Consider the following 23,256-nt stretch of genomic DNA (forward strand, 5'->3'; position numbering starts at 1 on the left):
AGATAGTACTAGATGCAAGAAAGAGGCAGAAATGGCCATAAAAACACAGACCTGAGGAGAAGTTTAGAATCCAACAAAGAAGGTCAAAGAGATTTCTTAAGAAAAGGAAAACAGAGTGCCTGTGTAAGCTTGCAGGGAAGATAAAAACTTACCGTAAAGCTTTCGCTCGTTATGTGAAGGGAAAAGATTAGTGAAGACAAATGTAGTTAGATATAGTCAGGAACAGGGGAATTTATAATGAGGAACGAAGAAATAACTGACCAATGAAATATATACATGGCTCTGTGTTCACAAAGGAAGACACAAATAACATAGCAGAAATACTGGGGAATTCAGTGTTTAGTGAGAGGGAAGAATGCAAGAATATAAGTATTAGTAGGGAAATGGTTTTGGGGAATTTGATGGGATTGAAGATGGATACATCCTCAGGGCCTGATAATCTACATCCCTGAGTACTTCAGAAAGAATAGGAAGCTCGAGAAATAGTGGCTGCACTAGTGGTCATCTTCCAATATTCGAAAAACTCTGGAACTGTTCTACAGACTGGAGGGTAGCAAATGTAACCTCTCTATTCAAAAAGGGAGATAGACAGAAAACAGGGAATTATAGACCAGTCAGCCTGATGTCAGTAGAGGGGAAAATGCTAGAGGTCTTTATAAAAGATTTAATAATAGAGTACTTGGAAAACAGTGGCAGGATCAGACAGAGTCAGCATGGATTTACTAAAGAGAAATCATGCTTGACAAATCTACTGAAATATTTCAAGGATGTAACAAGTGGAGTTGATGAGAGGGAGTCAGTACTGGTGATTTGTTTGGACTTTCAGAGGCTTTTCACAAAGTGTCACATAAGAGGTTAGCATGCAATATTAAATCAGATCGGATTGTGGGAGGTGTGTTGAGACGGATAGAGTAGTGGCTGGCAGACAGGAAACAAAGAGAAGAAATAAATTCTTAAAGTTTGATTGAAGATTTGCAGCTCGGGTATCCGTTGTTGTGGTAGTGTTCGCCGAGCTGGAAGTTTTTGCTGCAAACGTTTCGTTCCCTGGCTAGGGAACATCATCAGTGCTGTTGGAGCCTCATGTGAAGCGCTGCTTTGAGAATGGCTAGTGGGTACCACAGGGATCAGTGCTAGATTTCCAGCTATTCACAATGTATATTAATGATTTTGACGAGGTAAATGAATGTAATATCACTAAATTTGTAGGTGACACAAGCTGGATCGGAGGGTGAACTGTGAGGAGATGCTTCAATGTGATTTGGACATGCTGAGTGAGTGGGCAAATGCACAGCAGATGCAAACAGGAAGGCAAATTCTGATCTGTTTAGCTGTAAACAGAGAGAGAGGAATGTACAATGGGACCTGCATGCCCTCGCACACCAGTCACTGCAAGTGCAGCAGGTGGTTACGAAAGCCAATGGTATCTTGGCCTTCACAGTGAGAGGATTCAACTACAGGAGCAGGAGAATTGACATTTCGGGTATCAGGAAAGGGCTGATGACGGCCTTATGCCTGAAATGTCACTTCTCTTGCACCTCAGATGCTGCCTGACCTGCTGTGCTTTCCCAGCACCACACTTTTGACTGATCTCCAGCATCTGCAGTGCTCACTTTCTCCTTTAAATGACAACAGATTTAATTTGATCTGAAGACCAAGGGAAGAGGACTTCCACAGGAATATTGGAAGGCCCGGAAGAAGAGTGAACTTGAGAAGGGAATGGTGCAATCAATCTTGATATTGTAAAGGAGGAGGAAAAGATTTGGGAGCTCAGAATGCAAAAATAAATAACAGGGGAAGATTTAAAGGAGCATTGACCAAAAGAGAATTGACAAACACAGGACCATTGCAATAAGTAGTTAAAAAAAAACACTTTTAAAACAAAGACGCTGTTAGAACCTAACTGTTCTCCATTGGACTATTGTGCTTTGTGATTCTGGAACAGTTGAAAGTGAAGGACAATTTAATCTCTCCAGAGGCTGTCATGTATATGTTGATAACCAGGGCAGTGATTCAGCAATCAGCACAGAAAGTCACAGTGTGAAACAAGACAACAGAGCCCATTTCAAATGGCACCAAAGAGGAAGCCTTATCTAAAGTGGGTCTTGAGACTGCCTGTCAGACACTATCAGAGAGCGGACTGCCACTCTGAATGGCTTGTCACCTGGGATTACACAACCAGTTTCAATCAATAACTCTCTCTGGCTTATTCCTTATCTCAAATTTTGTCCTTCACTGACAGTAAAGATCAGTGTAAGAATACACCAACTCTCTCCTGGGTTTTAAGAAGTTATGAAAAAATATGAAGATATATGAAGAGTTCTTTACAATCTGAAAATGATTCTGGCTGCTAGGTTTTTCTTCAGCCTCTGCTCCATGAGACCTGTTACCAGCCTGCTGATCCTTTAATACAGTTCTTTAATGTGAGGCATCGCAGGAGTGTGCAAGATATTCAAATTAAGAAGGCACTGTGTTCCAGCCCAAGATTGTCCCAAATCAATGTCACCAAAGCTTTCCAACAGAGTTATTGCCATATCACACAAACAATTGCTACTGCACTCCGACAGGAAGAAGTGATTAATCACAGATCAGACCCAGAACTTTCTGACTCTATTAGTAAGTGATTAAAGAAAACACCACATTCTGTTCTATGATAATGAATTGGCACTTGACACTGCTAGAGACTTCCAGCAGATGGAAGAGTTGTCCTTGATGAACTTGAAAGATGTTACAAATGTCAGGTTAATTGAACTGGCAAGTAAGTCAGGAGTGGAATCTTTATCATCGTAGATTATCAGAGAATCAAGGAATTGCTTTGGTCTCCTTCCCTGAGAAATTGTGTTCTTGCCATAGAGGGAGTACAGGGGTGACAGTCTAATGAAAGGGGATAACCATTTCGGACCGAGGAAAGAAGAATTTTCTTCACCAGACAGTGGTGAGTCATTGAATCCACTATTACAGAAAGCAGTTGACGCCAAAACATTGCATGATTTCAAGAATGAGTTGGATCCACAGCAATCTTTGTTTTAAATGACACCTTATCAACTGGCACTCTGATATACCTTGAATACTGCATTACCTTAAATACCATGAGCCACTGCAAAGGCCAACTACTTATCCTGTAAATAAAGTATAATGACCTCCGAAAGCTAGAGATAAGAAAGCAAGCCTTATTGAAAAGTGAGTGTAGGATTTGGATTACAGGAGAGACCAAGTACTATGTGTAGTGAAGCACTGAGATCAGGTCATATTGAATTCAATTTGATATAACTTGAGTATGAGGAACATTTAAAGCATTTTCAAATAAGAATATTGGGAATGAGATTCCCAAGGGCAGAGCATGATAAAGAATTCCAAATGGCATTGAAAATCAAAAGGATGGAAATACAATTTGAGGAGCTAGAACTGGAGCTGCAACTGAGAGAGAGAAAGGGAGAAACATTCAGGCTATAAATAGTAGCGTTTTTTAAAAGCGAGATTTCAGAAGCTGAGGAGGGCTCTTTGATCAGGAGAATCCTCATCATATTCTGAAATCCAGGAAGGAAATGGTTAAATCTGTATAGGCCCTACCAAATTTTGAGGAGATGGATGAGGAAGCATTCTTTATGTCCTTTGAGGAAACAAAGCAAGACAAATGAATTGATTGAAGGAACACTGTTCACTGCCCATGCAAAGCAAATTGACAGGTAAAGAACAGGTAATTTATGCTTCACTGTCAGAGGAGATTTCTAGGGATTATAATGCTGTAAAAGGAGCTATACTGAGCATATATGAGTTGGTGCCTGAGGCATAAAGGGAATGGTTTCAGAATTTAAGGAGACAGCCTGGGTAAACCTATGCTGAATTTGACAGAGTTAAGTAAAATAATATTGACAGATAGATATAAACATTAGAAATGAAACCATGTACGTAGTTGTAGTCCTCAGAGAGGAGCATTCTCTTAATAAGAATCTAAAAACTCACTGGGGAGGTACATGGCTTAGTGGTTATCACTGCAGCCTCACAGCACCAGGAACATGGTTCAATTCCACCCTCAGGCAACTGTGTGGAGTTTGCACATTCTCACAGTGTCTGTGGGTTTCCTCCAGGTTCTCCAGTTTCCTCCCACAGTCCAAAGATGTGCAGTTTAGATGAATTGCCCATGCTTACTTGCCCATGAATGTGCAGGCTAGATAGATTAGTCATGGGAAATGGAAGGTTACAAGGATAGAGGAGGGGAGTGCGGTTGGGTGCGATGCTGTTTGGACGATTAGTGAAGATATGATGGGCCAATTGACCTGCTCCTACAGGGATTCCATGATTCTATGACACTGCAATAAGAACAGAATTAATAAGAAGTTGACAGGAAGGCAGCAGTAATGGCCAATGATTATGAGCTGACCCATATAACTAAGCTTTGTTACTGTCACCTCCATGAATTAAAAAGAGAAAGGAAGTGGGAGAGTGAGAGGAAGACAAGCAGCCAAGATGGAGAGCTGAGAATGCCCCAAGATCTCCTCTTCAGATCAGCAAGGAAAACACTGAGGGGAGAGATGAAAATGAAAGGTCCAAGTGTTCCCATTGTAACAAAGTATTTGGAATGCTGTAAATTTAGAGGAAAGGCCATGGGAATGTTTGGACCTCATAGGACTTAGCCCAAAACAGAATGTAAAAGGAAAATACCACCATTCAATTTGTAGCTTCAACTACATGTAAGAGACCAAAGGTAAACACTGTTGAGAGTGCAGGAGAGGTGAATAAAATGGTAATGAGAGTTACAAAAGGATTTTGGCCGAAGTGAAGGTCACCCTGTTTTTCACAAAAGACACAGCCAAGCCTGTAACTATATTAAGAGATTGCTGGAGGAGGATTTTGGTTTCCCTCCACAGAGTTCAATGAAAATCAGTGTGGTAGTAAAACTGATAAGTGGAAAGTGTACCCAGGCTTCATAGTACAGAGTCCATTTGGAATGTGACTTGTCAAGACCAGTGGTGGTTAGGCCAGTTAAGAGATTACCTGTGGGCAGAGTTGATCTACTCCTGGGGAATGATTTAGCTGGAGTGAAAGTTATACCTTCACCTATAAATACAGAAAGTCCACATTGAGGCCAAAGAGATGAATTAGAGACAAGAACAGGTTCCAGGTATTTTTCCAATATGCTTGGATGTTAGGTTAGCAGAAACTCTGTTTAAGACTGAATGTAATTTGAAATTGATTTTTGACATGTCTTTGTTAATTAAGACTTAAAGTCATAGAGTCAAACAGATGTGCAGCATCGAAACAGACCCTTCAGTCCAACTCGTCCATGCCAACCAGATACCCCAACCCGATCTAGTCCCACCTGCCAGCACCCAGCCCATGTTCCTGTAAACCCTTCTATTCACGTACCAATCTAGATACCTTTTAAATGCTGTAATTGTACCAACTTCCACTACTTCCTCTGGCAGCACATTCTACACACGCACCACTCTCTGTGTGAAAAAAAAATTGCCCCTCAGTTATCTTTTATGTCTTTCTCCTCTCACTCTAAATCTTTTCCCTCTAGTTCTGGACTCCCCCACCCAGGGAAAAGACTTAAAGTACTTCTAGAGTTAAATAAATTAGTATACAGAGGAACCTTGATTATCCAGTATTCAATTATCCAAATATCGGATTATCTGACAAGATCGCAAGGTTCTGATGCTCAGCTAAACTATGTTATCCAGCATTCGATTATCCAGAATTCGATTAACCAATAGAAATAGTCCCTGCTCATGTCCTCTGGACAATCGAGGCTCTTCTGTAATCAGCTCACATTGAAATAGACGGTGTTGCTGGAAAAGCGCAGCAGGTCAGGCAGCATCCAAAGAACAGGAGATTCGACGTTTCGGGCATAAGCCCTTCTTCAGGAATCATCTTATGCCCGAAACGTCGAATCTCCTGTTCCTTGGATGCTGCCTGACCTGCTGCGCTTTTCCAGCAACACATTTTCAGCTCTGATTGCCAGCATCTGCAGACCTCACTTTCTCCTTGAAAAAGATGGTGTTCTGGAGTGCTACTGAGAGGAAGTGGAGACATCCTCAGAGACCTGCAGCCAAAAATATGGGCAGTTATTCATCAAATGATGGTTCTGTCTAGCAGTTCTACAAAGATTTTGCGAAGTGGCACATGAACTTCCTATGGCAGGACACGTAGGAATAAAGAAAACCCAACCATCAATTTTTAGGCATTTTACCTGACCAGTATTTCTTAAGAACGTAACGCAATTCTGTAAAATGGGTAACTCATGTCAGGTCATATAAAAACTTCAACAAGTTACTAAAACAGAAGCTTTGAAATGAATACCAGTTTTCAAAGAACTTTTCATTCAAGTGTTCATAGATTGTATGGGACCATTACCAAAAACAAGAGGCATAATAAGTATGACAACATCATTTACAAATGATAATCCCTTAACCACATTTATAGCTAAGGAATAGTGGAGAAGTTAACCCTTTTTTTGTTACTTTGCCCTACCAATGGAAATACAATCTGATCAACATTCCAACTTTATGACCAAAATGTTTTCAGGAGATTGTTCTTAAGACAAAAAGACAAATCCTCAATATTGGATTATGTGTCTATGTTTCTAGAAAAACTCACAGGAGTATTATTTCTTTCTGAGATTGAAGGGTTGCTAGCAAATGCTATTAACATCAAGGGCTAAAGAGACACAAACTATTGTTACACCAAAGAGGTTTACTTATCTGAGGTTCTGCTATTTGAGTTAGAGAATGCTCCAGCCACATTCCATACACTTCTAAACTAAGTTGGAGCTGAAGTGCTTAACTGTGTAGTTGCCAACATGCTCCTAGTTCTAAGATATATTATTCCACTTAGCCCTACACAACATGCACCTCCCCTCCTCCTCCTTGCCCTACTCACCTGATTGTAGAGTGCACAGATGTGCAGAGCGGTATTCCCTGAGGCATTCTGACTGCTCATGTCTGCTCCATAAAACAGCAAATGTTCCAGATGTTGCACATGTCCATACCGGCATGCCTGAAGCAAAACAGCATTATTGATATCATTTATTAATTCTTAATTTGGCTTGGCAGATGTCACTGGCAAGATTGGCATTTATTGCTCATCCCTAGATTGCCACATGTGGCTTGATAGGCTATTACAGACTAGAGCTGAAAATGTGTTGCTGGAAAAGCGCAGCAGGTCAGGCAGCATCCAAGGAACAGGAGAATCGACGCTTCGGGCATGAGCCCTTGTTCAGGAATCCTGAAGAATGGCACATGCCCAAAACATCGATTCTCCTGCTCCTTGGATGCTGCCTGACCTGCTGCGCTTTTCCAGCAACACATTTTCGCTCTGATCTCCAGCATCTGCAGTCCTCACTTTCTCCTATTACAGACTAGAGTTGAGAATCAGCAATGCTGATTTAGGATTGGAATCAGGTGCCTACAATAGCAGCAACATGCATTTATAAACGTAGTCAAGCAGGTATTTCCCAGGAGCATAATCAGACAGACAACCGCAGGGTTCAACATATGTTTCATTACAATTAAGCTGAAATCAACCTTGGTTCAACTAATCTGGTATCATTGGAGATGTTTGGACATTTTCCCTTTACTTGACTCTATCAAAACATCCCTTTGTGGCAAAGGGAAAACCATGCCAAGTTTTTGTTCCTTTTCCTGTTCTCCTTTGTGCTTTAGCTTGGAATGGACACAACCATTCAAATGCATGTCACTGCAACGTTGTCAATGCATCTTGGTTTTCTCTTCATGCTTATGGGCTTGCAGGTTAGGCCAGGGATAAGGAGGAGCTGCTAACTCCCTCCATGGCTCATGCAGACCTGAAACCCAAAGCAGGTGGACTGCAGCGCTTCAACAAGGCAGCTCATCACCACCTTCTCAAGGGCAACTAGGGAGAGGCAATAAATGCTGGCCCAGCCAATAATTCCCACATCCCACAAAAATGAATACATTTTTAAAAAAGAAATATGTCTGGACGCTGTGTGGATACAAGTCAAAATCCTCTAATGGCCGTGTCTGCCCAGGCCTAGCTTTGCTTTTGGATGCACAGTCTGTCAATCCCTACAATGTGGAAATAGGCTATTCGAGTCCACGCTGCATATCCCATGGCTAATCCACTGAACCTGCACACCTTTGGACAGTGGGAGGAAACTGGAGCACCCAGAGGAAACCCACGCAAACACTAGGAGAATGTACAACCTCCATACGACAGTCGCTGGAGGGTGGAATTGAACCCGGCTCCCTGGCACTGTGAGGCAGCGGTGCTAACCACTGAGCCATCGTGCCGCCCCAATCACTGAGCCACTGTGTTGTTATAAGTATATTAGCACTTTGGTGAGAACTCAAACCTGAAAAATACAGGTAAGGGCAGGTCTTTGCAGAGCATTCAATCGATACATTTAGAGGGAGAGAGGCTATTTCTGTTCCTTCTCCAACTCTCCAACTACGCTTTTAATAGAGTCTGAGGATTCCTGCTGTGAGCAAACATTGAGAAATAGGAAGCCTTGCTGTCACTCTGAGCTAGTAACTCCTCAAACACATTTGGAGCTACACCCTATCTGCCAGGGAATAGTTTTACCTGATGGATCTCTTGCCAGCCATTCTCATCCATGCAGCCAACAGTAGCATGGTCATGCAGAATCAGTTCACAGCAATAAGGGTCTCCTCCCACCATCGAACTGTGGTACAAAGGTGTTAAGCCCCTGCTGTCCTTGTAATCTGGAGAAGCACCCAAATCCAACAGGGTCTACGTAGAAGAGATAAGCATAAAATTCTTACTGAAGAATGTATGGAGTCACAGCACAATCACTGTCGTATGTACAGTCACAGCACAGTGTCTGGAGGATGTAAGCACATGGAATGTACTGTATGACGTACAGTTGACGTGCAGACATTGAATGGAGAACAGGTTGCACAACATGGCATCTATCACACGCACTGGCACACAGTGTAGTCCTGTTATACAAAATGATTATTGCAGGATGTACAGTCAAGCAGGGGGAAACCACTGGATGCATGCACACAGCAAGTTTACTGTACCATGCACAGTCTCACAACACGGATATTGTACGAAGTTACAGAGTGTTCTTCATGTTTGATAGTGTCGCTGCAAGGAATAGGGGGATGCACAAGTCAAACAAAGTGGGTAAAATTATAATATAAGAAAATCATCAGCCACATTGCACAAAGCAATGGTAGATTAGCCAGAGAAATACAATGGTGAAACCGATTAGGTGTTTACACAATGAGATAATTACAATATTATCTGTTTTAGGAATAGATTGAGAGATAAATGTTAGCAGGAAACAAGAGAGAACACTTGTCCTTTTCCAAATTGAGATGTCTTATTTCCCCCTGAGAGGGCAGGAGGGTTATCAGTTTATTATCTCATCTGAAAGCTATTACTCTTGTATAGAAGTCCTTTAACACATAGTACTGAAAGGTTATCATGGCTACGTATTCAGGTGCGAGAGTAGAGACTGATTCCGTGCAGTGCTGAATTACATCTACATAACATGTAATATAGGTGAACCCACAATGCAATGTTATATAAACATGAGCATTTCTGAGTCAGGACTTCATCATTTCAGCTCTCCACAAGCTGAGGTAAAACGTTTCTTTTCATTTTACTCTATTTTCTCCACCCATAAATGCTTTTAAGAGTCATTATTTTTGGATGTACCTAGATCTATTAGCTTCTGAAAAGATAAAAGCAGGTCAAAGTTCATGACCTCATGTGGTAATCACAAATCTCCCAATAGGGGCAGTAATCAGGTGCAGGAAATCTGATGGATTTCCTAACTCTTAGATCCTGCTGAGACAGTACAGTGATTGTTAGCTGGAGCTTTGACTGGTATTCCCTCTCTCTATCCCCGATACCATTTTGGACAGTGATAAGGAGCAGGATTATTAACTGATTTCTCTTTTATCTAAGCCTGACCTTGTTGGTCAAGAGCAGAAATCCTGACTGGTTTATTTCTCTCCACATGCAGTTGCCGCATTCAAATTCTGGACTGGAAAAACCCAATCAGACAATGTGCATATTAAATTCCTTTTATCTAATTTTATACCCTGAAGCTATTTTTCCAATACATTGGAAATATCTATACAGCAACATTGTCATCTTAGTTCTGTGACTGCCTGCTGGTTAGAGCAATTCTGTTGGAACAAATCCAGCCATCTTTCTGCTCATGGTTTAACTTTACATTACTCCCTCACTGCATGTCCTCTCATAATTAGTGGAGTTACTCAACCATGTCATCGTACTTCAGTGAACCCATCACTGTACTGGAAATGATGCAATTCAACATCTGTTTATAGAACACAACTCTAACTCCACTCTTATTCAATTCCAGTCCATTAAGACCAAGTGCAGTTAATTTAATAAACTCTCCATTTAGCAAACCAATTATGACATAGGATTGATATGGAGTAAAAATTCCTCCAATGTTCCATGAAAAATCTAACCCTGTCCCACTTTGTGGGGTCTCTGCATTCTTTATGCTCTTTCAGGAGTCATGAGTTGGCGAAAGGCCTCATGGATAAGAAGACATTAGTTGGACTTCCTCCCAGGATCAGAGCAGATGACAGGAGAACAGTGAAGAATGAGCAACAGGCAACTCATTTCTTGAAAACCGCTTGTCTATATAAAATTTCAGACCTGGATATAAAATTCCAGGCCAGATGAGGCCCAACAGGGATTCCTGGTGTTGTATCGAGATTTGTGATTTTTAAAAAATTAGATCACGAGATATGGATGTCATTGGTTAGGTCAGCATTTATTTCCCATTCCTAATTGACTTTGAAAAATGGTGATGAGCTGTTTCCAAGGACCACTGCAATCGTTGCAGTGTAGGCACACATACAGCGCTGTTAGGAATGAATTCCAGGACCTTGACCCAGCAACAGTGAATGAAAGGCAACAAAGTGCCAAGTCAGGATGGCTAGGAGGACTGCTGTTGCCTTTCTAGATGGTAGATTAAAATTTGGAAAGTGCCACTGAAAGGACCATTGTGAACTGTTCCACTGGTCTTGTAGATGATGAATATAGCTGCCAGCATACATCAGTTTTGAAGGGAGTGATTTTTTAGGGTGGGAAATGTTTTGTCAATCAAGTGGGCAGCTTTGTGCTGCATAGTGTCAAACCTCTCAAGTGTTGTTGGAGTTGGACCATCCAGACTAGTGGAGAATATTCCATCACACTCTGACATGTCTTGGAGAAAGAGGACAGCCAATGGGGAACACTCAGTGAGTTATTAGCCATCTGATCCCTGGCCTCCAACCTGTTCTTGAAACCAAATAATTTATTTGGCTGATAAGTTCAGGTTTTAGGACAATGGTAAAGCATAGGATGTCAATGGGAGGGGGGGAGAGGGCGGGGAGGGGATTCAGCATTGGTAATGCCTCTAAATATTCGGGGGTGGGGGGAACATTTAGATTCTCTCGTTACAAATGTTTAAGTTAGTGCCTGGCATATGTGTAGCACCAATGTTACTTGCCACTTATCAGTCCAAGCCTGTACATGGTCTAGGTCTTGTTGTACATGGACACAACCTGCTTCCGTACAAACGAAAGCAAACGATACTGTTGCAAACGATACTGAATATTCTGCAATCTTTTGCAAAGGTCCCCTTTCTCAGATCTCATGATGGAGGGAAGGTCACTAATGAAGCAACTGAAGATGTCTGAGTCTAGGGCACTGGGCTGAGGAGCTCCTTAACTGATGTTCTGGGACATCAATAATGCCTCAACTATTCAGTATATGTATTAATGACTTCAATGATGGAGATGAATACCACACATCTGATTATACAAAGGTAGACAGCATTATTTTCACTATTAATGGAAGCAAGAAGTTATAAGGAAATATTGATGAAATGGAAAAAATACTGTGACAAATGGATTTCAGTGTAGTTAAGTAGGTAATAAGGTTTGGACCAGTGTACTTTATAAATCATGAAAAGCTAGAGAAAATTGAATACCGAGAGTCTAAGGCAGATTTTTATAAACTGCCATGGACTGTGGCGGTAAACTGCAGTTTCTGTGGTTGGGAGTTAGGTTACATTCGTTCAAAGCCATGGCTAGATGTCTTGTGGAATACTGTGTCCAGTTCTGAGCAACAAACATTGGAAAAGAAGCACTGGCCTTTTTGGAGCGAATGCAGTGTAGCTTTATTGGAGTTAAAATCACAAAAATCACCTTTGAACTCTCTAAATTCCAACTACACAAAATTCATTGGAACTTATAAAATTAATGGGGGTAATATTGTTGAAATTTTCAAGGTTGTGGTTCTGTTCGCCGAGCTGGAAGTTTTTGCTGCAAACGTTTCGTTCCCTGGCTAGGGAACATCATCAGTGCTATTGGAGCCTCCTGTGAAGCGCTGCTGTGATGTTTCTTCCGGTATTTGTAGTGGTTTGTTCTTGCCGCTTCCAGCAAAACCTATATAGTGTTTTGTGCAGTTTAGGACAAACAGGAAGACAGCTAACAGTCCGCATCCATGAACATCAGCTAGCCACAAAACGACACGACCAGCTATCCCTAGTAGCCATACACTCAGACAACCAGGAACATGAATTTGACTGGGAAAACACTACCATCATAGGACAAGCCAGACAGAGAACAGCCAGGGAATTTCTAGAGGCATGGCATTCATCCACAAACTCCATTAACAGACACATGGACCTGGACCCCATATACAAACCACTACAGCTGAAACTGACACCCGGAAGCGGCAAGAACATCCATCAACAGACACATCGACCTGGACCCCACATACAAACTACTACAGCTGAAACTGACACCCGGAAGCGGCAAGAACAAACCACTATAAATACCGGAAAAAACATCACAGCAGCGCTTCACAGGAGGCTCCAATAGCACTGATGATGTTCCCTAGCCAGGGAACGAAACGTTTGCAGCAAAAACTTCCAGCTCGGCGAACAGAACCACAACAACGGACACCGGAGCTACAAATCTTCAACCAGACTTTAAATTTTCAAGGTATTAAGAGGATCTGACAAGGTAGATCGAATGAAATAATTCTCTTGTTAGGGAAGTGTCAGACCATTGCCTAAAATTAGAACCATGCCTTTCTGAAGCAAGAAAACATTTCTACATGCATTGGATGGGAAATGTTTAGAACTCCCCTCTGCAAACAGCACTAGTTATTTGGTGAATTGTTAATATTAAATCCTCCCAGATTGTCATTCAATTTGGCCAAATTTCTTTGATGAAATATTTAGTGAAAGATTGCTCAGTGTCAACTACAGTCATGATCAGCTCAGCTCTGGTATTCGCTTATTTGTCCATGTTCAGCTCATGGCTACGGTGAGGTTGGTCGAGTCCCAAACTGTACGTTGTTTTTTTTTAATAACCTGCTCAGAGATGTTTTGTATGGTGGAACCTGAACCCATGCACTCTTGGACCAGAGGGTCACTACCATTGCGTCACACCAACCCAAATTGAACATTATTTGTATTTTACATTTCTCAATTCAAAGAGTTCTTTGGGCACATAGATATTTTCATAAACAAACTCTTCAGAGACAAAATATTATGGTGTACCTCTGGAGGTGGGACTTGTACACAGACCACCTGGCACAGAGGTAGGGACACTACCAGTGCATCCCAAGAGCTTAAATTGCGCATTACTTATCAAGTAGGTTAATGTTGAGCAGGTTCCACTAAATTGCATCGTGAACAATACATCCTTAACTTCACAGATGATTGGGAGCAGATTCACTAGGGCAAGACTAGTTCTTTTGTGCATTTTATTTAGCCACCTGTCATTGGAATGCTGCCTCTACATGGCAGAGAGAGAGAGACCAGGCACAGCAATTCCACCACGCTCCCCACGCTCGAATTCTCCGTGCCAGGCAGAAATTCAGCCACCTGCACATACACAAATGGTTAAAAATCACACAATGCCAGGTTATAGTCCAACAGATTTATTTAGAAGCACTAGCTTTTGAAGCGCTGCTTCTTCATCAGATGGTTGAGGTGCTCTGAAAGCTAGAGCTTCCAAATAAACCTGTTGGACTATAACCTGGTGTTGTGTGATTTTTAACTTTTTCCATCGCAATCCAACACCAGCTCCTCCAAATCTTGTATACAAATGGTGACATCATTCACAATAAACATTATGATGTGGACAATCTAGCTTCAGGATGTCTGCTGCCAGTAACTGATATCTCTTGGCCTGTTTTTTCATGGATCTCTTCACAGTTATGCAACTTACACCATTTTATGGACAGGATTAACCAGGTAGTTTTTCACATTGTCGGGTAGATGTTCATGACGTAGATATACTGAAACAACTTGATAAAGGGCTCAGTTAGCTCTACAGTCCAAACTCTTAGTACTGCAGCTGCGATGTTCTCACTGCGTGTGCCCTTGGTTGTATCAAGTATCATCCAGAGTTTCTTAATATCACAGGAAGTGAATTGAATTAATTCAAGACTGGTTTCAATGATGCTGGGGGAACAAGGTATACTTTCAAGTTCACCGACACTGGTCCCAGATTACTGATCAATTGAAGTTAAATTCCACCAACTGCCCAAGCTGGATTTGAACTCATGTCTTCAGAATATTAGTCCAGGTATCTGGATAATGAGATCAGCAACGCTACCATTCCTGTTTCAATGTTCTTGATGCTCAGATTAGCTGCAGTTTTCCAGCAAATGTCAGGAATAGCATCGTATCAATTGTGAATTCATTATTAGAGTCTGACCTTGTGATTTACTGCTGTGTACCAGTGTTTATTCACTATTTGGGAAGTGTCGTGATCGTCCCAGTATATTGTAGGGTAGAGCCATTTGCTCATTCATGAGGAGTTGTGTACATCTTGCCAGTGCAGTTCAAAATTGTGTACTCACTATCCTTGCAGTGTGCAATTACGTATCAATGGTGTGCAAAGTTCTTTACTTACAATCAGTGCAGTGTGGTTCCGACATCGCACAGCTTTGTGCAAAGCTGTTAATCCATCTCGGGTCCTGAAGTCCAAATGAGCTCCCCCATTTCGCAGCAACTTGATTATCTCAGATGTGTTCTCCAGTTGTACAGCCAATGTCAGTGGACATTCTAACAGTAAAATGACAGGCAATGTGTGATTGCTATGATAATGATTGACATCCAAATCAATCAACTACATGGGGGAAACATTAAATTGATGGCCTGGAGTTCTCCTCAGTTTGTACAGCTGTAAACTACCTAGAAATACCCAAGTAGACCAAATGGGTAGTGTAAATGAGGTCTAGGAAATAAACAAATGAATGGGTAGAGTCCATGATAAAGTAATTGGACAGTGTTGACAGTGAGGAAGAGGTCGAGGATTACATGAAGATATAGTTGTATTGGTCTGATAGAAGTTAAGTGTCAAACATTGAGGTGCTGTAAAAGCACAGCCGGTCAGGCAGCATCCGAGGAGCAGGGGAGTGAATGTTTCGCGTATAAGCTCTTCATCAGGAATGTGGGGGGTGGTGGGTAAGGGGCTGAAAGATAAATGGGAGGGGGTGGGGCTGAGGGGGAAGGTACCTGGGAATGTGACAGTTGTGAGTTGAGAGAGAGAGACTCACTGACATCCTTATAGCGGGAGGAGGAGAACTTCCTCAAGGTGGGTATCCTTGGAAGAGGCCTCGCAGTAGACCATTCGGCTCCCAGAGCCTGCTTTGCCATGCAATAAGGCCATGGCTGACCTGATTTTCAACTCAATTCTATATTCCCATAAATCTCCAATTCTCTTTCATCCCCTTCGTATCCGTCTCTACCTCGAAATAATTAAAAGCTATGCATCTAACAAGGAAACAGTCACAATCCTCTGATATTTCTGTTTTTAAATGAGCAGCCCTTTATATTAAGGTATGACCCGTAGTTCTAGATTCTCCCACAAGAGCGAGTATCATTTCAACATCCACCCAGTCAAGTCCCTTCAGGATCTTGCATGTTGCAGTTAACTCATTCCTGACTCTTCTAACTCCAGATGATACAGGCCTTGTCTTACGAGCTTCTCCTCATAAGGCAATCACTTATTCTAGGCATTAGTCCAGCAAACCTTCTCTGAACTACTTCCAACATTTTAACACCTACTGAAGGACCGAAGCACAAGCGTCCAAAAAAAAGTCAAGGGAAACCGTGGGAATCAAAGTGGCTAGAAGTTGAAGGGGGGTGAGTGGGAGGTTGGAGTAGGGAGTGAGACATGAGTTGGAGGAAGATTAAGATTCTAAACTTTGTACTGAGACCACCAACCCCTTATGTCAAGATAGCTGATGATTACCTGAGACAACATAGAATGTGTAAGGGGTTTTCTAAGGGACAAAGTGTTGTGTGTGAGTGAGGGTGGGAAGAGGATGAGAAGGAGGGAGGGGCTGCGATGGAAGGAATGAGGGGGAGGAGATAAGAATGTGTGAGGGAAGGAGGGGAAACAGGTAAAGATGTGATGAGGGGTGGTGGAAGGTGGGTGAAACTGTGTGACAAAGGTTCTCTAGCTGCCAACAACAATGCCATTGATTGTCAGATAGCTAACCAGCTTGGGCTGTGAACAAAACAGAGAGGAACTGGTTCAGACTCAGAAAGAAACTTGCAGATCTGCAGCAGCCAAAACTCCCTCACTCTCAGTTCTCTGCAGTAAGCCACTTTAAAAGTTAGAGAAAACCAGGTAACCTTTCCTTCAGCAGATGCTACAAGTTGTGATTGAGTTGGATAAGCCAGAGAGATTTATAATTGAAACAGCCAACGTGCGCCTCTTACAAACTAATGAAAGCAGTCAGAAATAGGAAAATCAAGGAGAAATCTTTGGCTCAGCCAGAACCAACTCAATAGATCTTGGGAACAAAATCTACCAAACTAACTTCCCGATTTTCCCTCCACCATGTATTTTTTTTTATCCCCTATTTATATTTGTCTGTCCATAAGTGCAGAAGGAGTTGTATATCAGGGTTTTAGAGTTTTAATTTGTAGAGATTACTTAATTTAGTTTAATTGTTTACCTGTAGCAAAACCCTAATTACATGTAATAAATGATGATTGTTGTTCAGTTCAGGAACCCAGTCTGGACTATCAACCTGGGTCTGAAAATCAGTTACTTTGCAAATATTGCATATTTCTTTCCAAAAAACCTTTGTGACAGCTCTTGGAATAGAGGGGCGTGGTACACAGTGTGCTACCCCAGTGAGTCCTGGCAAGAGGTTTTAATATTGAGACAGCAACCATCTTCTTTCCAGCGATATGGAGGATGGGCCAATTAATAGAAATAACATATTGGAATCTTCAGATTCCTCTGCATTTATTTAGAAACTTTCACAATTTCAGAAGACCTCAAAAAATCCCTAACCAGTGAAGTATTTTTGAAATGTAGTTTCTGATGAAAAACAGGAAACAAACCATTCAATTTGCATATAGCAAGTTCCCACAGCCAACAATGACCAGATAATCTATATTGGTGATGTTGACTAAGGGCTAAATAGTCACCAGAGACCAGAAAGGCAGCCCAAACACACCACCAAGGGCTCAAATATACCTTCCAGGTGAAGGAGTGCTTTATTTCACTTCTCACAATCTAGTCTACTACATTGTTGTTCACAAGGTGGTCTCCTCTACATTGGGGAAACAGAGGATAGACTGGGTGACTACTTCACAGAACACCTACCTACCCAAAGAAAAGACCCTGAGCTTCCAGTTGCCTGCCACTTCAACACACCACCCTGTTCCCTGGCCAACATCTCTGTCTCAGGCTTGCTGTAGTGCTCCAGCGAAACTCAGCACAAGATGGAAGAATACCATCTCACTTTCCACTTGGGTACTCTACAGCCTTCTGGACTCAATATTGAGTTCAACTACCTTAGGTCTTGAGCTGTCCCATGTCCAAACCCCAAACCCCACACACTAAGCCTTGCTGTCACATAGTTGAGTGTGTGTTGCTGGAGAAGCACAGCAGGTCAGGCAGCATCCAAGGAGCAGGTCGGGATACTGCTAGACCTGCTTAGCTTTTCCAGCAATTTCTATTTTTGTACCAAGAAGCACTTCCCTGGTGTACATTGGTATGGGATTAGATTAGACTTACAGTGTGGAAACAGGCCCTTCGGCCCAACAAGTCCACACCGACCCGCCGAAGCGCAACCCACCCATACCCCTACATTTACCCCTTACCTAACACTACGGGCAATTTAGCTTGGCCAATTCACCTGACCCGCACATCTTTGGACTGTGGGAGGAAACCGGAGCACCCGGAGGAAACCCACGCAGACACGGGGAGAACATGCAAACTCCACACAGTCAGTCGCCTGAGTCGGGAATTGAACCCGGGTCTACAGGCGCTGTGAGGCAGCAGTGCTAACCACTGTGCCACCGTGCCGCCCATCAGATGTTTTAGATATATTTGCAAGGGCAAGATGTTCTATCCACTTGTCATTTCTTCTCAAAGACTGCAACCCCAACAGTACCCCACTGTTCAATAATCTGAACATAGACAACTTAGATTAATGTCTTTGATCTGGTGGATACGGTTTGATCCTACCAAATCCATAACACATACATGAATGTGCAACTGCTAAGTCAGTGCAGATGCCTTTTCTGTGGGAATAACAGAAGGAAGGTTAAAATGAGAAACAGATGATGATAAAGAAGAATAGTAGAACCAGCAGAATAGACTGGAGAGAGAATGACTGGAGGAAAGTAGGGAAGTGACAGAGAAAAATGATGGAGGACGGACAGGATAACAGTGATAATATTTAATGAGGACAAGGATAGAATCAAAGAGGGGGAGAAAGAGAAGATAATGAAGAAGGAGAGCAGGTGTAAAAACTGCATTTTTGAAAGGGTCAAATCATCGTGTAATGATCTCAGTAAAGGTCCTTTTCAAAAATCTGAAAACCAAGGCATTTAGTTTTAAGAATGAAGCCATTGCGTTTATAGTTTTCTTTAAAAAAAAGAATTTCACTGCCCAATGGTATAGTACATAAATATAAATAATTGCACTCTATCTTAATTACTCAGTCACTTTAAAATATTAAAAGTTCAATGAACACATACAGTCATAGAGTCATAGAGATGTACAGCATGGAAACAGACCCTTCAGTCCAACCCGTCCATGCTGACCACATATTCCATCATAATCTAGTCCCACCTGCCAGCACCTGGCCCATATCCCTCCAAACCCTTCCTATTCATATACCCATCCAAATGCCTCTTCAATGTTGCAATTGCACTAGCCTCCACAACTTCCTCTGGCAGCTCATTCCATACACATACCACCCCTCTGTGTGAAAACGTTGCCCCTTAGATCTCTTTTATATCTTTCCCCTCTCACCCTAAACCTATGCCCTCTAGTTCTGAACTCCCCAACCCCAGGGAAAAGACTTTGTCTATTTATCCTATCCATGCTCCTCATGATTTTGTAAACCTCTATAAGGTCACCACTCAGCCTCCGATGCTCCAGGGAAAACAGCCCCAGCCTGTTCAGCCTCTCCCTATAGCTCAAATCCTCCAACGCTGGCAATATCCTTGTAAATCGTTTCTGAACCCTTTCAAGTTTCATAACATCTTTCTGATAGGAAGGAGACCAAAATAGCTCGCAATATTCCAACAGTGGCCTAACCAATGTCCTGTACAGCTGCAACATGACTTCCCAACTCCTGTACTCAATAATCTGACCAAATAAAAAATCAAACCAAACATCTTCTTCACTATCCTATCTACCTGCAACTCCACTTTCAAGGAGCTATGAACCTGCACTCCAAGGTCTCTTTGTTCAGCAACACTCCCAAGGACTTTACCATTAAGTGTATAAGTCCTGCTAAGATTTGCTTTCCCAAAATACAGTACTTCACATTTATCTGAATTAAACTCCATCTGCTACTTCTCGGACCATTGGCCCATCAGGTCAAGATTCTGTTGTAATCTGAGATAACCTTCTTCGCTGTCCACTACACCTCCAATTTTGGTGTCATCTGGAAACTTACTAACTGTACCTCTTTTGCTCGCATTCAAATCATTTATGTAAATGACAAAAAGTAGAGGGCCCAGCACCAATCCTTGTGGCACTCTACTGGTCACAGGCCTCCAGTCTGAAAAACAACCCTCCACTGCCCCCCTCTGTCTTCTACCTTTGAGCCAGTTCTGTATCCAAATGGCTAGTTCTCCCTGTATTCTGTGAGATCTAACCTTGCTAATCAGTCTCCAATGGGGAAACTTGTCGAACATCTCACTGGAGTCCATATAGATCACATCTACTACTCTGCCCTCATCAATCATCTTTGTTACTTCTTCAAAACACTCTATCAAGTTTGTGAGACATGATTTCCCATGCACAAAACCATGTTGACTATCCCTAATCAGTTCTTGCCTTTCCAAATACATGTACATCCTGTCCCTCAGGATTCCCTCCAAGAACTTGCCCACCACCGACATCAGGTTCACTGACCTATAGTTTCCTGGCTTGTCCTTACCACCTTCTTAAACAGAGGCACCACATTAACCAACCTACAGTCTTCCGGCACCTCATCTGTGACTATCGATGATACAAATATCTCAGCAAGAGGCCCAGCAATCACTTCTCTAGCTTCCCACAGAGTTCTAGGGTACACCTGATCAGGTCTTGGGGATTTATCCACCTTTATGAGTTTGAAGACATTCAGCACTTCCTCCTCTGTAATATGGACATTTTGCAACATGTCACCATCTATTCACCTTCAGTCTATATCTTCCATATCCTTTTCCATAATAAATACTGATGCAAAATACTCATTTAGTATCTCCACGATTTTCTGCGGCTCCACACAAAGGCCGCCTTGCTGATCTTTGAGGGGGCCATATTCTCTCCCTAGTTACCCTTTTGTCCTTAATGTATTTATAAAAACCCTTTGGATTGTCCTTAATTTTATTTGTCAAAGCTATCTCATGTTCATTAAACAAAACTTTTTACCTCAACTTTTCTTTGATTCCTATTGGATTTATATTGCCAATGACTCAAGTCAAGTATTTAACAGAAATTGAAAGATTAACAATTAGAATTGAGATTTTTTAGGCCTCCTGCTTTCTCTTGGCAAGTTTATCTCTCCAAATCTCCTCTGTCCATCCCATCGCTATAGAATCCAAGTTCAAAACAGGCATCACTTCCTGTCTTATGTACACCTGGCTTGCGTCAGAGCTTTCTTCATTCTAACACTCTTTAACTCTCGAGTCTTGCACCTTAAACTTTCTCTCTCTCTTCAGCTTAAATTCTCTGCTGGTGGAGGCTTTCTTATCAATGTACCTACACCTATATAATCAGCAGAAAAATTTCAATTGAATTCTGCTTGAAAGATGTTTCACCCCAGCAGCAAGCCTGTCCCAAACTAAAACCTAAAGCCCTGCTTGAGATCAAGACCACAATCACCATCTACCCCTTCCAGTAAGGAGCTTCTTGTTGACCTTTTCCTTTTGTTGTCACCTGGGTAATTTGTACGCATGGTCAGTTACTGGAAGCAAGCTATTTTACTAGAATTAATCTTTCAAGAAATCTGGTTCTTAAAAGGAACTATCACACAAATATATTGAGTTTTCTTTCCAAGAGCATGTGGGCTATCACAATCATTTAATATTTTACAATTCTTTAACTACTACAAGTTCTGTTTCATGAGATCCTTCTCTCAAACTTCTAGTTCAAGTCTCTGCTAGTTTGTATTTGAATTAATAGATAGATAGATATTGCTAGCACATGGCCTACTTTGAGTACAATAGAACTGTCATACCTCCTGTGTCTGGATCATGGAAGTTAGGGTCCAGGCCTTTATCCAACATCTTACTGATTTTCTCAGCGTGACGATACTGGATGTATTCCATGAACTTCTTGAGATTTGCCTAGAAAAGGAAACAAATGGGAAACAGAAATTGAGGAATGACCTTGACAGATGTTTGATAAATCTCAGATATTGGCAGAAAACAGATTTCTCAAGGTGTTTTAATGCTACTGAATCTAGCTTCAGGAGACCAGTAATGAAAGAGAGTTCAAAAGCTGCTTTCAATCACCCTGCCACTTCCCTCCACTGCTTGGCTCCAATCCCTGGTATGAACAAGGTTGATGAATTTATCACTCAGGCGAAGGAGAAAGGGAACCAAACGCACGAATTGGTGTGCCACCTCTTAAATTTCTACCTCAAACTTAACTGTGCAAACATCCTCTGGCAGTCCACCAGAGGTGAAGGTGTGCCTGGAACACCACGAAAAGAAGTCACCAGAGATACCATCAAATATACAGGCTTTGAGGAGGGAGATTTAAAAAGGGACTGTGGGTTCACATGGCTTTTAGTCACATTTATATCCAAATAGGTGCCCACACCAGGGTTGTATGGACGTCTCCAACTAACCCATGCTATACCTGTCTTGGGATCGAGAGTGTGGTCTCGACTCTGATCTCCAGCATCTGCAGTCTTCACTTTCTCCCATACCTGCTTTGGGCCTATTTGATGCAAAACTATAAAGGAGATATACTTTATATCCAACCCACGCTAAACCTGCTTTGGGATTGTGTGATGTGTCAATATAAAGACAGATTTTACTGTGAATCTAACCTGTGCTATGTTTACAGTGGGTTGTGGAGAGAGCACAATCTTGTATCTAACTCATGGTGTAACTGCACTGATGGTTTTGATGGAATTACTCTGCTGTACCTGCCTTGGAGAATTTATTGAATAAGTGTATAAGAAATTTAACTGTGTATTAATCCTTCATCTGATATTATGTGCCTGAGATTGAAAGCATTCCATTTCCAAACTTCTTCTCTTTGATCAGCACAAAAACTCAAAACCAAAATCACACATACTGAATAATCACTGCGTGCAGAGTCCCACAGTGAACCGAGCTTAACTATCTGAGCCATTTCAAGTTTCTTAACAAATATTCCTGCACATATGAATCCCTCATTCCCAGATTTTCAAATGCAGTTTTAATCCATAAATAGAATTACTAACAGTCATCTCCAAAAGTTCAAAATGAGGAAGAGCTAGGAAAAAATCCCTGGAGCTGTTTTGTGTCTCCAGTCTGTGATCTTATTCTGCCTCATGGAATGGGGCAACAGACTGGAAACAATTTGTCAGAATTTCAATTCAGTTCTCAGAATCAGAACATTCTATTGAGATTTATATTTCATGCTGTGAAATCTTTGAATTTATCAGAAGATCCCAGGCATAATGCCTAGTCTTTGCTCAGATTGTTGAGATTTTGACAGAGTAATAAATACTCAACCTGCAATTATTGCATGTATTCTCAACTAACTCCAATGCTCCCTTTTCTAATTTTCCACTCTT

General features: G+C 41.7%; 1 protein-coding gene across 1 annotated transcript in view; it reads right to left on the minus strand.

The window, feature by feature from the left end:
- shank3a (SH3 and multiple ankyrin repeat domains 3a) overlaps nucleotides 1–23,256 on the minus strand; it is a 994,510-nt gene that overhangs the window by 641,749 nt on the left and 329,505 nt on the right. The window contains exons 5-8 of the mRNA XM_060842760.1: nucleotides 21,703–21,811; nucleotides 14,907–15,058; nucleotides 8,560–8,727; nucleotides 6,880–6,996 (exon numbers count right to left, since the gene is read on the minus strand). Coding sequence (XP_060698743.1) covers nucleotides 6,880–6,996; nucleotides 8,560–8,727; nucleotides 14,907–15,058; nucleotides 21,703–21,811 — 546 coding nt within the window. The remainder of the gene's footprint in view (nucleotides 1–6,879; nucleotides 6,997–8,559; nucleotides 8,728–14,906; nucleotides 15,059–21,702; nucleotides 21,812–23,256) is intronic.

Source organism: Hemiscyllium ocellatum, chromosome 23 (assembly GCF_020745735.1).
Source record: "Hemiscyllium ocellatum isolate sHemOce1 chromosome 23, sHemOce1.pat.X.cur, whole genome shotgun sequence".
Classification (NCBI taxonomy): Eukaryota; Metazoa; Chordata; class Chondrichthyes; order Orectolobiformes; family Hemiscylliidae; genus Hemiscyllium; species Hemiscyllium ocellatum.